Below are 13,427 nucleotides of genomic sequence, written 5' to 3' on the forward strand. Positions count from 1 at the left end.
AATAACTGTTCATGTTTGATCCTTAAGATTTGTTCTCTCTGTTGCAAACAGGACCTGGTGTGGATGTGCCTGCTCCTGATATGAGCACGGGGGAGAGGGAGATGTCCTGGATTGCTGACACCTATGCCAGTACCATAGGACACTATGTAAGTCTGCAGCAGAGCTTTCAAGCACAAAAGCTGCTTAATCCTATCAATTCATTTACTTACTGAGTCTAAAAATATTCTTGCAAACTGTGACAACTTCAGTGGTGAGGATTTTAGGGTACAGTAAAGGTAAAACAGCTTTAAGAATAATTTTTACACTAACTTTAAAAGAAGTTTGTCTGATACAACACTGATTGCAACTGTTCAACAAAAAGAATTTTCCTCTGTTTTTCATTGGTACTATAATTACTAATATAAAGTTGTTAACTGGCAACTGAACTTACAAGTTTTATTTAATAAATGCACATGTTTTTGTGCATTGAAATTAAGTTCACACTATTGTGTGTATATATATATATATATATATATATATATATATATACTTTGTACAAGTTTTAAGTTTCTCTGCAGTTTCCTAGAAGTAACAAGTATTCAGCAAATTCTCCAAAATGAAAAGCAAAAGGACACTGACAGTTTATAGCCCAGGGGACAATAAAAAATTTTAAAAGCTAAAGTTTTTAAACATTAATTTTTAAYGCTAGCCCTTAGTTTGGCCTTTGTCCTTATGCTGGTGGGGTTATTTGTCCYTGACAGTTAACCAAACACTTCTGTTGTATACTATAGACAGGTCAGTTGAAAGAAAAATGTATTGTGGACAATTTGTTGGTAGCTGTGTGTTAACATGTTAATCTATTGCATGTTTGCCTACCCCAGCTCCTTCTGAAATGAAAAGACCCTTTCTTTGTGCTTTGTGCAGTGCCTTCCAGCAGCTCTCCTGAAACCCAGCAGGGTGTACAAGTCCTGTAGTAGGGCATTAGAGGCACCCAGCACATGCCTCTGCCTGGCATCTCTGCTCAAGGCGTGCCTGGCTGTCCTCACACAGTCTCCTAGAACAAGGCTGGTCTGAGGCCCTGAGCAACAGGAGATGGAGTGAGTGGCACAGGTTATTCTAAATCTGAAATATGGTCTAAGATACCTTACAGAAGGAAAAAAGGAATCAGCTGTGGCATGCTGATGAGTTGAGTTAAATCACTTTTACACAGAGCTCTCTGTTAGGGATATTACTGTAAAACATAACTTAATTTTTGCTATTCGTATATGTAAATATTTTAATTAAAACCTGAAATCTGATAAAAAGCCAAAATTATGACTTCAGAAGGACTTGAAGRTGCAGAGTGACAGCTAGTTCCCTTAGCTGGAACTTAAAATTCCAACTTAGAACAAAACTGGTGCCTCAAAGCATTGTGAGTTTTAACACTTAACTCATTGCACTGAAATGGGTATTTCACTGTGATGCAGCAGCATTGTATTATTAAGAYTGTCAAGAAGGATCACAGCAAGTGACCTGCTTTATGATTTGCTGTATTGAAGAGTTCTCATACACTTTTATACAAAACTCCCATTTCTTTAAAAAATAAACCAAGCCCTGATAGAATTTTCAAATGGCTGAATTTCTTACTCTTTCCACTTGAGAATCTCACCTAGTCCTATACATACTCATGATTCAATGACAAAAGAAAACAAAATAACTACTGAGGATTCAAATTTTAATTACACTACAGCAGCTGCTTTTTAGATTTTCTTTTGTGGCAGTATCTTACTGAAAAATAAAAAAAAGACATGAGAGGATTCAGGAACATTTTTCTGAAAAGTTAATTTAAAAAATGGAAATAGGGGGGAGTGGAAATGTTAGTTCACTTAATTTTTTGCTTGTTTGTACAGTCAAGAGAGAGTACAAGCCACAGTGGAATTTCAGAGCTGTTGTGGAGAATAACCAGGTATGGAGAAGGAAAGTGAGAATTTTGACAAAGCTGTAAAAAGGGGAATTATCCATCATATCCAGCTTGTAGAGGAAGATGTTTCAGGTGTTTCTGGTTGGGACACCAAGTGCAAAAATAAAGCTGATTAAGGAATACTAAAAAGATAAAAGTGCCCATGGGGRAAGAAGGGAAGGGAACTTAGAGCAGAAAATGAGCAATGAACAAGTGCAACAAGCCATAATTCCAAACACAGATGGAAGCTGTGCAAGGGACTAAGTTCAGTAGAGTGGAAAGATAACTCTTCAGTGAGAGGGACCTGTCTGAGAAATCTACAGGCCTGATGGGTCTGTGCTTGCACACAGTGCACACAGCTGTGTCCAGGGTGTTTCAAGTGGRAAGGATAAATCAAATAATAGATATAAACAGATAAGGGAAGTTTGCTCAAAACCTACCATACAGAGCCAGGAAGCTGGAGAGACACGGAGAACGTGATTGCAGGGTGGAAAGGGGTTAAGAATGGAGCAGCAGTTAGTGCCTGAACATCACCAACTAAGCTCATAAGCTACCAGTGCTGATACAGAAATCTTTGATGCTAGCTATAAGCCATTTTTCAAGGTTCTCATTAAGAGCCATGCTCCTTGGTTTTGACCCAAGATGTGCTAAAAAWTTTTGTTTATTGACTTGAAACCAAAGATTTTAGGACTTTGACGTCAGCTGTAGTTTATATATGTGACTTTAAGAAGACCTGGATCTGCCCTCACTTCATGGTCTGTTTTCTTGCCAAACCATGCAAGTTGTTAATAACTACCATGTTAACTGTTCCAGAAAATCCATCTGAAGTTGCTGGATCACTGAATTATATATGGCTAAAGTTTTCTATTAAATTAATCCTTTCCGCTCTTCCGTACTTTCTGACACAGTCAACTGATTTTGGGTACACAGGAAGAGACTTCAATAAATACGTTCTTACATATGGTGGGAGGCTGTATTTCTTCAAGTATTTATAAAACATATTTACTCTTTTGTGAATGCATGAAGCCCAAAGCATAATTTAACACTATATAGCAGAATAAAAACCTAAAGGTCTGTCAAAACATCAGGCCAAAGTCATTCCAGCCAAACACCCCTGCCARTCTTGGTTACAGTTGATATGCCACCAGAGGGAGCATACAGCTAATGGAGAGCAGCAAGCTCTCCTATTTTGGGACACTGAATATGGAATTCTGTAGCAAGCTCAGCATCACTTTTATTGTTCTTAAAGAGGGTTATAAGTTAACTCACAGTCGTTTTAAAGCAGTAAATAGTTTTAGGTTTCACTGTGGCTCTAGTCTCCTCCAGCCATTCTGCCTCCACTTATTTTTGTCTGCTCCTTTCCTTCCTCTCACCAAGCACCCTGCACTCACCACAGGCATACAAATGCATTTGGCACGAGGGATGGAGCAGAGGGAGCCTCCCAGTGAATGTGTGGCTGGTGGAATGGAAACCCATCCGGCTGCTGGCAGACTCATTTCASTGGATTCTCTTTCATCCCTGCTCTTTCACTTGTGTTGGAAGCCAAGCCACCGTGTGACTGCTCCCAGGGTGTGGGAGTATGGGAACCCCTGGTGACACAAGAGGGAGGTCCAATGTCTAGCTTGGAAGAATTTTATTCAAGTTTTTGATTTCAATTGGAAAAACTAGCTATGGTTTTAAATAGCTATTTTATCTTGGCTAACTATCTGGCGTATGGAAAGCTTAATTTTATTGCCACCAAATTAAGAATAGGCTTGATTGTAAATACTGCTTTTCTGAATAAAAGTAAATACTAAGCCAACTTTTTCCACATGACCTTCAAACTGCAGATTTTCCTGAGACAGAGCATCCCTGTATTCTGACTAATACCTTGTTTTGTCATTGCAAAAGAACTGAATTTGTTATAAAGGAACACTAAATGCTGTTCAAAGATGATTAAAAACCTTTTAAAGGATATGTCTGAGCCCTTAAAAAATTAGGACATCAAATTAAATTAAATTAAAGACATCAAAAGTAATGATGTAAAGAAATTGTGGCTGTACATAGGAGCTGACTTTGAGAAACTTTCCTCAGAGCTTTTTGATTTGTCTGCTTGTGGGTGTCACCATGATACACAGACTGAAGCTAACATAARCAGTTAGAGACAACACAAAACGACAGACCATATCCACTACTGCATTACACAACTTTCCTGACAGAGTATTCTGAGGTGTTCACACAAAGTGAGGAAGGAAATCATCTTTACAAACTAAATGCATTTAAACTATAACATGTTCTGAATCTTATAATTTCCGTTTTCCCTTATTTCCCAAACTCCTTGTTCTAGCTCTTTTTTGGTTAATGAATTTCTTGTCTCACAAGTCCTTTGCTGTTTCACAGGATATTAATGCACATGCGTGTGTAACTGGTAAGCCCATCAGCCAGGGCGGGATCCATGGACGTATATCTGCAACTGGTCGTGGTGTCTTCCATGGAATTGAAAATTTCATCAATGAAGCATCATATATGAGCTTATTAGGAATGACTCCAGGATTTGGAGATAAAACATTTGCTGTTCAGGTAATTTTTTCCCTTGGACCATAGGAAAAAAATGGTAGTAAGCATATTTACAGATATTAGTAGAGCTGTTTTTAAATCTGGCTGTAGCTCTTAAAAGCTGAGGGGACTTTAAAACTTCCAAATTAGCTTTCACTCTCAAACTGTGGCAGCTCTTTTCAAGCAACATAGGTATCCTTTATTTTGGACTGGTTTTCMTAAGCTGAACTTTCAATTGCACTCTACAGGCACAAAGCCAAGCCCCTAGTCTTTGTGATAGTAGACTACAAACACCAGTACTGTTACAGGAGTTCTTTAAACTAAGGCATGGCACACTTTTCAGTGAACTATGACACTGGTTTTACCTACACAAAATTTGTTACTGTGTTTTATGATAAAAAATTTAAGGAAAGAAGGAATTGAGTGTTATGTTCTTGTTCCTTGTTCATTATGAAATGAGCAGTTGGAAAAATAGAAACCAAGACCTTATCCTAAGTTTGTAGGGTTGAATGTACCTTTTTAATGTTCTTAAGAACTTTGAAACAGTTTGATAGTCGGTAGTATGCGTTATCATTCCTAAAATTTCAAAGAAATGAACCTTGTTCAACTTTAAACAGTATGTCAAATGGAGGATTTGAGGAACTGATTTGTTTTGTTGTTTTCAAAAAGTGTTTGTTAGAAATAGCAGAATAATTGTAACCTCCAAATTGTCCTCTAGTTGACCTGTGGGCTGGAACAAACATCTCTGCCCTGCTCAGACCCAGCAGCACACTCGTCTCCCTGCACTTTGGCATTTTCATGCCTGGCAGAGGACAGTGGGCACTTAAGCAAAACTTAGACTGAAAACATGGCCATAAGAATAGCAGAAAATTCTTGCAGAAAAATGAACATGGAGCATTTCAAAGAGACCTGAGGCATGTCAGGCTTGTAACTAAGTTTGCTTCTAATACATAAGCAAAAATCCTGAATAWGTTATACAGGAATTTATTATTCAGCGTTTTTTTCAGCACAGAATTGTACTAAAAACTTTCARCGTCGATCATGTGGCTTTTTGGTCTGCTCTGTGTGTTCTTTTACTTCCAGAACATGAGCATTCTGGAAGTAAAGGAACTTAATGGCCTGGAATTAATTTAGTAGTCATACAAACATCCACTAATCCCTTTAAGGCAGTGCCAGTCATTTAGTATACATACAGAATGTTCCTTTGTTGATAAACATCACATTTTGACACTTGCATAGTAGCATTAACTATTCCTTTCTGTATTTCCAGTATGGAAAACATATCACAGCTGTACATTGCTGGATACAGTGTAAAATTTCTGCACCAAGATAAGAATATAACACATGTAGATTTCTTCCATCGTGCCTGTATACATCATCTAATGCCAAGATGTGCCAATAGATGAAGAATTATTTAAACTGTATAAGCTTTAGCAGTAATCATCGTTTTAGCTGGAGGGTTAACTGCTTTTCCCTTTCTCTTTSCACCTTCAGGGATTCGGTAATGTGGGCTTGCATTCTATGAGATACTTGCATCGTTTTGGTGCAAAATGCATTGCTGTYGGCGAGTTTAATGGTTCTATCTGGAATCCTGATGGCATTGACCCAAAGGAACTAGAAGATTTCAAATTGGTAAGAAATTTAGCTAAGCAGAAAGAATTTCATTTTTGTCAGCTTTGCAAGTACATAGAATGACAGATTACTGTAGACTGGTGTTGTGATATTTAAATCATGCTGCAAACAGTCCTTACAAAATGGTTTAGAAATGTTGGTTCTTCTGACTTTCCTCCTTATCCCTAGAATGAATGCAGGTGGTACCTTTTTTACCCTTTGACTTGACTCTCARAAAAATACCTGCATGTGTCCAGCCTAATTACTTTGTTTTCAGAATTGGAATTCATTATTGTTTTGCCTATCTTATGCCTAAACTAGGAAGGATGTCTTAAAGAACCAGGGCAAGGAGGCTCCTGAAGGATTCCTGACTGAGAATCACGAGCACATTGTCATTTAAGATGTACAAACTGTACTTTTGCTGTTTCTTACATATTGGATGTTTTTGAAGGAATGAATGCCTGCCTGGCAGTGTGACTTGAAAGTGTAGTTAATCATGGAAACTGGATGTGGTCTTTTTATTTCAGTTTCCAAGTGAAGCACACTTGAGGGCACAGTTCAAAGACACTAAAATACAATCTTCTACTTGAAGTTTCTTAGGGGCTTATTCAATGTGTCATCTTTTATATAGGGAGTATTTGAATTTATCACCCTCTTTCTCAAAATAATGAAATTCTACCACTAAACAAAGGCTGTTATTGTAGTACTGAATTTTAAAATGGTACTTTTGAAACAAATGTGATGCAACCTATCCTGGGTGTAGCAGACTAGTGAGTCATTTCAGTTGTTTGAAAACTATTTTGAGAGCTGAGAGGGACTTCTTTTTTTAATATTCCAGAGCCCATATGGTTATCAATGTCTTTGGCCAGAGAGCAGTTATGCTTCAGTCTTGGGAACTTTGACTGTTAATCAAGCTTTGTAGCTTTGTTTWTCATGTCTAATCTAAGTAAGGATAGGAATTATGTGCTGTCTCTGTAGTACTGTCRCTTCTCCCTTTTTTCTCTTTGAAAGTCAGAAGAAGGGAAGGAATTCATATGAGTACCCACACACTAAAAACACCGTGGTTTGTTTTCTTTGCACAGCAACACGGGACAATCATGGGCTTCCCTAAAGCAAAGCCACTTGAGGGCAGTATTCTGGAGACAGACTGTGACATTCTCATCCCTGCTGCCAGCGAGAAGCAGTTGACCAAGGCCAACGCACACAAGGTTAAAGCAAAAGTAAGTCAAAGAGTTCAGATGTAAATGAAAGATAGAGAAGGTCAGGTTTAATATTAATGTTCTATAATCAGCATGAACAACCCCGAATCTATACCTCTGAGTTAGTCTGCTGTGATTTCTTTCAGATTATTGCTGAAGGTGCCAATGGGCCTACAACTCCTGAAGCTGACAAAATCTTCTTGGAGCGGAATATCATGGTTATCCCTGTAAGGTTCTATCATGACTTTTGGTTCTCATTRCAAAAGGAGCATTTTTTGTGAAGAAGAGCAAGACTCTAGTTATTGAGGTCTTTTATTAATAGACATTCATTCTCTAAGAGTGGTTTTTAATAAGTGACATGTAGGAAATGGTGTCAGTGTAGGTGCAGATGGATAATGTTTATTAAAGACCTCACTACAACTGTAAATGACCAAAGATCACGATTATTAGCTGACATTTGCTCAATTAAAAAGTGCACTGARCAAAGGAAGAAGGAAGAGTAAATATTGTGGCCAGTTTGTAGACAAGGTGTATCTAGATGATGCTCTGATACAATTGTATACTGCAGATTGTGTAGAGTATCTGAAGTGATAATTTAAAGGAATAAGAGCTATCCAGTTCTAATGACAATTTTTACACAGAAAAAGAGTGTCCTGCTCTAGTGATCTTGCTAGATAGAATGGCTAATCTTCGGCCTGTACTCMGAGATGGCCAAAGAATGCCCTAATTTTCTTAAACACTTGACTAAAATAGAGGTAGTCAGTCAAGCAACCTGAACTTCATGTGTTCTGAAGTCAAGTCCTGTTTTAAATCAGGAAAAGTAATCCCTGAACTGAAGAAGAGGATAGGTGTTGTCCTGTAAGAGTAGGAACTGTATTGTCTTCTGTACTGTAATTTAAAGCAGTGCCTTGTACATAATACTTCTGCTTGCTTTTGCAGAATATGATACAGCTGTCTTTGTCACACGGTCACAATTCAAAATATTTCCTGTTTCTGTGCAGGATCTTTACCTGAATGCTGGTGGTGTAACAGTATCCTACTTCGAGTGGCTGAAAAACTTGAACCACGTCAGTTACGGCCGTTTGACTTTCAAATATGAAAGAGATTCAAACTACCACTTGCTCAGTAAGTGTTCAATTCTGCTTCCACTGTTTAATTAATTGGACTAGCAATTAAACTAGCAATGGGGGAAATTAATATAGAGCTCTTAAATTTACCACAATTTTCCCCGAACTCTGTCACTGCTGCATACTAAAGAATAGAAAAAGTTTCATAGGTTAACTGACCTTCAACCCTAATAACATGTTAAATGTATACTTTTCAGTTATCTTTTAATTCTTTCCTCAGTTTTGTAAAATAGTAAAGTCAAGCCACTTAAGTGAAGCGTTTGTTACTTCTTAATAAACATCTTTCAGCTGTACACTTTCAGCTGTGGTATTTAAGACTTATTCAAAGTTCACCACTGTTCTGTGCATACAACAATAGAGGATTTCAATACAGGACAATAATATAATAGAGATATGCAGATTTTTCCAGTGCCTGTGGCTCACAGCTCCACTTCTGGTCATTCTGTGCTACCTCTTTTCTGGGAAAGGACATGATGAAGAGAGGAACCTTAACGGAGAAGAATTGGAGAATGTTGCTCCATTTTAAACAATATTCTGTAAAAAACATGAGAGTCTTGAGACGGGGGCTTGACAAAACATATACCCGCATAGTTTTTAATATAACCTTTTCTCATAAATTATTCATTTCAAAGTGTTTCTAAAGTAGTGGAGAGTTATGGCAATTCTCATTTAAATCCCTTTCTTAACTTCACGATTGTGTCATCTCAAATACTGCTTGTTGCTGTTTAGGAATTTCAGATTTTCAAGAATTGAGATGAAATAAATACCAGTGAAAACACCAATGCACTGCTCATGTCTTAAGGGAAAAAAAAGTTCTAAAATTTCACACACAGTTTTTTCTTAGCAATTACTTTATATTCCAAGTATAATAAGAGATAATTGATTGCTTTAACTTCAAGAAATATTTTGTTTAATACTATCTATCAAGTTAGGAAAATTAATCCAGATTACTCCATTAGTTTTATAARGTTAGTGAAGTAAGATCAGTAAATACAGTTCTTGCTCTGTGACTGTACTATAGCAATATTACTACTAATAGTGGAATCATTCACCTATAAATACAGAAAAATCAGTATCTTTCCCTTTTCTTAGAAAACAAAAAATAAGATTACTCCCTTTGGTCCCAGCCACGTTTCATGCCACTGAAAATCCTTGGGGCAGTCCTTTTGCTAGGAAACATATTCCTTTCTTTGTCAGTTACCTTACATCTGCTTTCATTTTTTCTTTCTAGTGTCTGTCCAGGAAAGCTTGGAAAGAAAATTTGGGAAACATGGGGGAACTATTCCAGTTGTGCCTACAGCAGAATTTCAAGACAGGATATCGGTMAGTAGTTGCTGCTGGCTTTTTCCCATTAGGGGAACTGTACTCTGATATTATAACTTCAGTYTAAAATTTTCCATTGTAGCTACCATGGAGCATTTTCCCCAAGCAAAGCATTAGAATGAAATTAGCTTAATGGCCAAACAAATAAAGCAAGCAAATGATTTGAACTGCTTCAGAATAGTGCAAATATTTTCTTTCTTTTTTTTTTTTTTTTTTTTTTACTTCAGCCCATGGAAAAACTCCAATATTGTAAAAAAGCTACAGTTTTAATACAGATACTTTTTGTATTTTGGAGCTTTAGTTGGTATAGTTTGCCTCATTTCCCAAGAAACTTTCCACAAGTTCCCACACCACAGAAGTTTGATGTTTCTGTAACTCCTGAATAAGAGCTGGATGAAAAATTGTAGCTTGTTTCTCTTAAGAGTGAATCAATGGGCAAAGACATGTCAGGTAAAATCCGTTGCTATCTAAAACTAGCACAGCGAGGTGCAGATGGTTCCTAGCACAGCAGAGAGTTCAGGAGTGCCATACTCRTCCAAGGGATACATGGAAACTAAAMGCATCAGTTGGMTGGTTTTTAAAACACAAATTCAGGAGGAGATGGGACAAATGAGGAAGGGAAAGTCCAGTGAGTTGTGAAAAACATTAAACCATKCTTCCTCCAGAAGAAATCAGGGGAATAGCCTGTAAGCTTGGACTACATTCAGGTGATAGCAATAGACAGCCTGATCCAGAATAATGCATTTTCATACATGTTAGGCTATATAAGTAGCATGCATGATGGGTTCTGTGGCTTAAAACAAATGCTGAATTTCTTAAACACAAGCCTTAGAAACTGGCCTAGTACTTTCTACTTCCAGCCCAAATTRGTATTTGAGGGAAAGCAAGTGTTTTGTGGAGCCAGGTGTCAAATTAGTAGTAAATTACAGCAATCAGGATGATGAAACATAGAACCTGTAATGAGTCATCCTAATTCTTCAACTACATATTGTGTATATTTAAATTTTAATAGGAACAAAGTTGTGGAGTTGCTAAGGGCTAATACAATGTGGATTATATGAATTTGGGATCTCTGCCATTCCTAAAACCTGTCTTCAAAATAAGTGCAAGAGGCTTCTGTAGGTTGTTGACTCTTAGGAGCTTTTGTGTTYAATATTTACTGTGTGGTCTGAAGGCTGGAAACACTAATTACTACCTCAGTAGATGATGGTAGCATCTAGAAGCTGGGCCTATAAAAGACTTCAGTGCTTACATCTGAGGTTTCAGAGTAGGATACACCATAACTAGCCCTTCAAGTAACACAATAAAGGCTATTTAGATTCTTCACCAATCATTAGAAGAGAATGAGTAAGCAAACTTCAGTAATTATGGGAATCCARTGTGTCATTGTCYCTAACAYRTGACAAGTACCTTTTTGTGTCTTGGATTAAAACCCTGATTTTATTCCTTGTTGTTGCAGGGTGCATCTGAGAAAGACATTGTACACTCTGGATTGGCCTATACAATGGAACGTTCTGCCCGGGTAAATATTGCATTACCATGTACATGTTCATGAAAGAAAACTCACATAACTTTGGGATGGGTTGTACAGAATTTCTTTGCAATTAAAGGAGTAGATAAAGAGGACATGATTAATGGAAGTCACTTAGAGTATGAATAATTTCTGCTCTGTGCCATCATAGCCAACTTTAACTGGGTATAATAAACATTAGAGATTATTCTAGTCGAGTCTGTAGCAGCTAGAAATTTTTTAATTGTCCTCTTGTACCTAGCTAATCTGGGAAATGTGCATAAGGAGTCCTTCACCATTCGCAGTTTTAGATTAATTCCTTTATGTTGTATGTCTAATTAGCGGGACAAAAGTTACTTGAATCATCTTGTCTCTCTCAGTCTAAGACTGAAAAGGGGTAATATGTGACCTGGGAAAGATACTCTTCCCTATCAGTTCCCAGTTGTAAGGGGAATCAAGAAATTTCAGAATAGATCCTCAAAGGAGCAGAGCTCTGATGCCTATATAGCAGCTGCTTTCACGCCTATATTGGGTCCTGCAGACAGGATTGTGTAGCTCCTATAGAGAAACTTACAGAAATCACATGTAACCTTTTCTGTTGCAGCAAATCATGCGTACTGCCATGACATACAACCTTGGTCTGGACCTGAGAACAGCTGCCTATGTCAATGCAATTGAGAAAGTCTTCAAAGTGTACAATGAGGCTGGTTTGACCTTTACATAAACAGGCCATTACCGCTCCTTGTTGTATCCCACCCCTCTCGCTGTTAATGTACCCTCTTCTTGAGAAAGCTTATCACAAGTTTACATGTAACCACAAAATTTTCTTTTCTTCTGACATTATAGTGGATTCTACTCTCAATTAGTTTCAGTTCCAAACTAGTCTTTTTTACAATAAAAATCGATGGATTAGGAAATTGTATACAAGTATGTATCTGAAGATAACAGTTCATCTGCACTTGTGGGGGCCATTCTGGGTGTTTCGCCTACAAAACAAAATGGTACATTTTATGTGTGGAAGAGTGGTCTTGCCACCTGAGCCACTTCTCAGACTTCAGATCAGATACTGTACTATATGAGCACTTAGCTCATTATTACTTCATGCACTTTTGTTTAATGACATAATTTTGGCTTCAGCACTTTCAGCAAGGCCTTGTATGATCAATGCTGTGGCATTGTCAAAGGAAGAATGGGCCTCCAGCAGGGATTGACTTTGATAGGAGTCTAGTTTTTATTTGTAGTTAAGCTTCAGGCCTGATTCTCTTAAGGCAATATTTTTTTCTTTAACTGTGCTACTGTTACAGAACTGCCTTTTTTCACTTGTTCAAGCTAGTTTGATTATCATCATGACATTTGTAGCGCCGACAGACTAATATTTTTATAAGCTGAAACTATTGAGCAACTCTAGTTATGTTTTTAATCAAGTATCTACATAACTATTCTGACTATAGGTTGTTTCCTTTTTTTTAAGAAAGGGATATTCTGAATTTGGTAAGCAATCATACTTAGGTATTTGGAATTCTTTTTCAGTCTTTTCCTTTCAGAGGCTTTCTGAAAATTAGATACTGCCTCAGTGAACAACTAAAGTGAAATTGAACCCAGAAATCATTGGCCAAACCACAGAGGAGCTAGAATGCTGCTATAAAATTAATCCACTGTCTTAACACACACACAAGCCTTTTTTTTTTTTTGTCATCACGAGGTCTTGAAAGTTTTGAACATAGAGTACAACMAAATGGACCTCAACAAAATATTGGATCAAGCACAGGTTTTGTCCCTTGGAGTCCCCTTGAAGTGCCAGATGTTATTTATGTAATGAATATGAATGTTTTTTTTAAAAAGACAATTAGTCCCTCCCAGAAACTCATGCTTTTTCCTAACTACTTTGTAACTGCATGACATAACCTGGAGAGAGAGCAGTTATTAAAAAAAAGTTGACCTTTCCAAACCTACTATGCTGGTGTATTACTGTTTTCTATTCCATGCGACAGCTTTCTGTAGATACAATCAATCTGCAAATCTTCACAGCACACTTATCTATTCATAACATGACCACTATTAAGGTACTGTCCCTGAATTATCTTTAGGGGCTCACTAATACAGATCTTTGTCTCTCAAACTTGCCTATCAGCAAGATTTTTTTACTTAGTAAATTATTTCAGGTCTTTTAGCATGTCCTCTAAAATTTGTGTGAAGGGTTATTT

The 13,427-nt window shown here is 37.3% G+C and overlaps 1 protein-coding gene across 1 annotated transcript in view; it reads left to right on the forward strand.

Moving 5' to 3' along the window:
• GLUD1 (glutamate dehydrogenase 1) overlaps positions 1-13,175 on the forward strand; it is a 28,390-nt gene extending 15,215 nt beyond the window's left edge. The window contains exons 5-13 of the mRNA XM_057371425.1: positions 52-146; positions 4,298-4,477; positions 5,948-6,085; positions 7,147-7,284; positions 7,410-7,490; positions 8,265-8,388; positions 9,622-9,713; positions 11,173-11,235; positions 11,828-13,175. Of these exons, the coding sequence (XP_057227408.1) occupies positions 52-146; positions 4,298-4,477; positions 5,948-6,085; positions 7,147-7,284; positions 7,410-7,490; positions 8,265-8,388; positions 9,622-9,713; positions 11,173-11,235; positions 11,828-11,947 (1,031 nt within the window). The 3' untranslated portion in view covers positions 11,948-13,175. The remainder of the gene's footprint in view (positions 1-51; positions 147-4,297; positions 4,478-5,947; positions 6,086-7,146; positions 7,285-7,409; positions 7,491-8,264; positions 8,389-9,621; positions 9,714-11,172; positions 11,236-11,827) is intronic.
• Positions 13,176-13,427: the final 252 nt, after the last annotated feature.

Source organism: Malurus melanocephalus, unplaced genomic scaffold (assembly GCF_030028575.1).
Source record: "Malurus melanocephalus ecotype Western Australia unplaced genomic scaffold, MMel_1.1 scaffold_146, whole genome shotgun sequence".
Lineage (NCBI taxonomy): Eukaryota > Metazoa > Chordata > Aves > Passeriformes > Maluridae > Malurus > Malurus melanocephalus.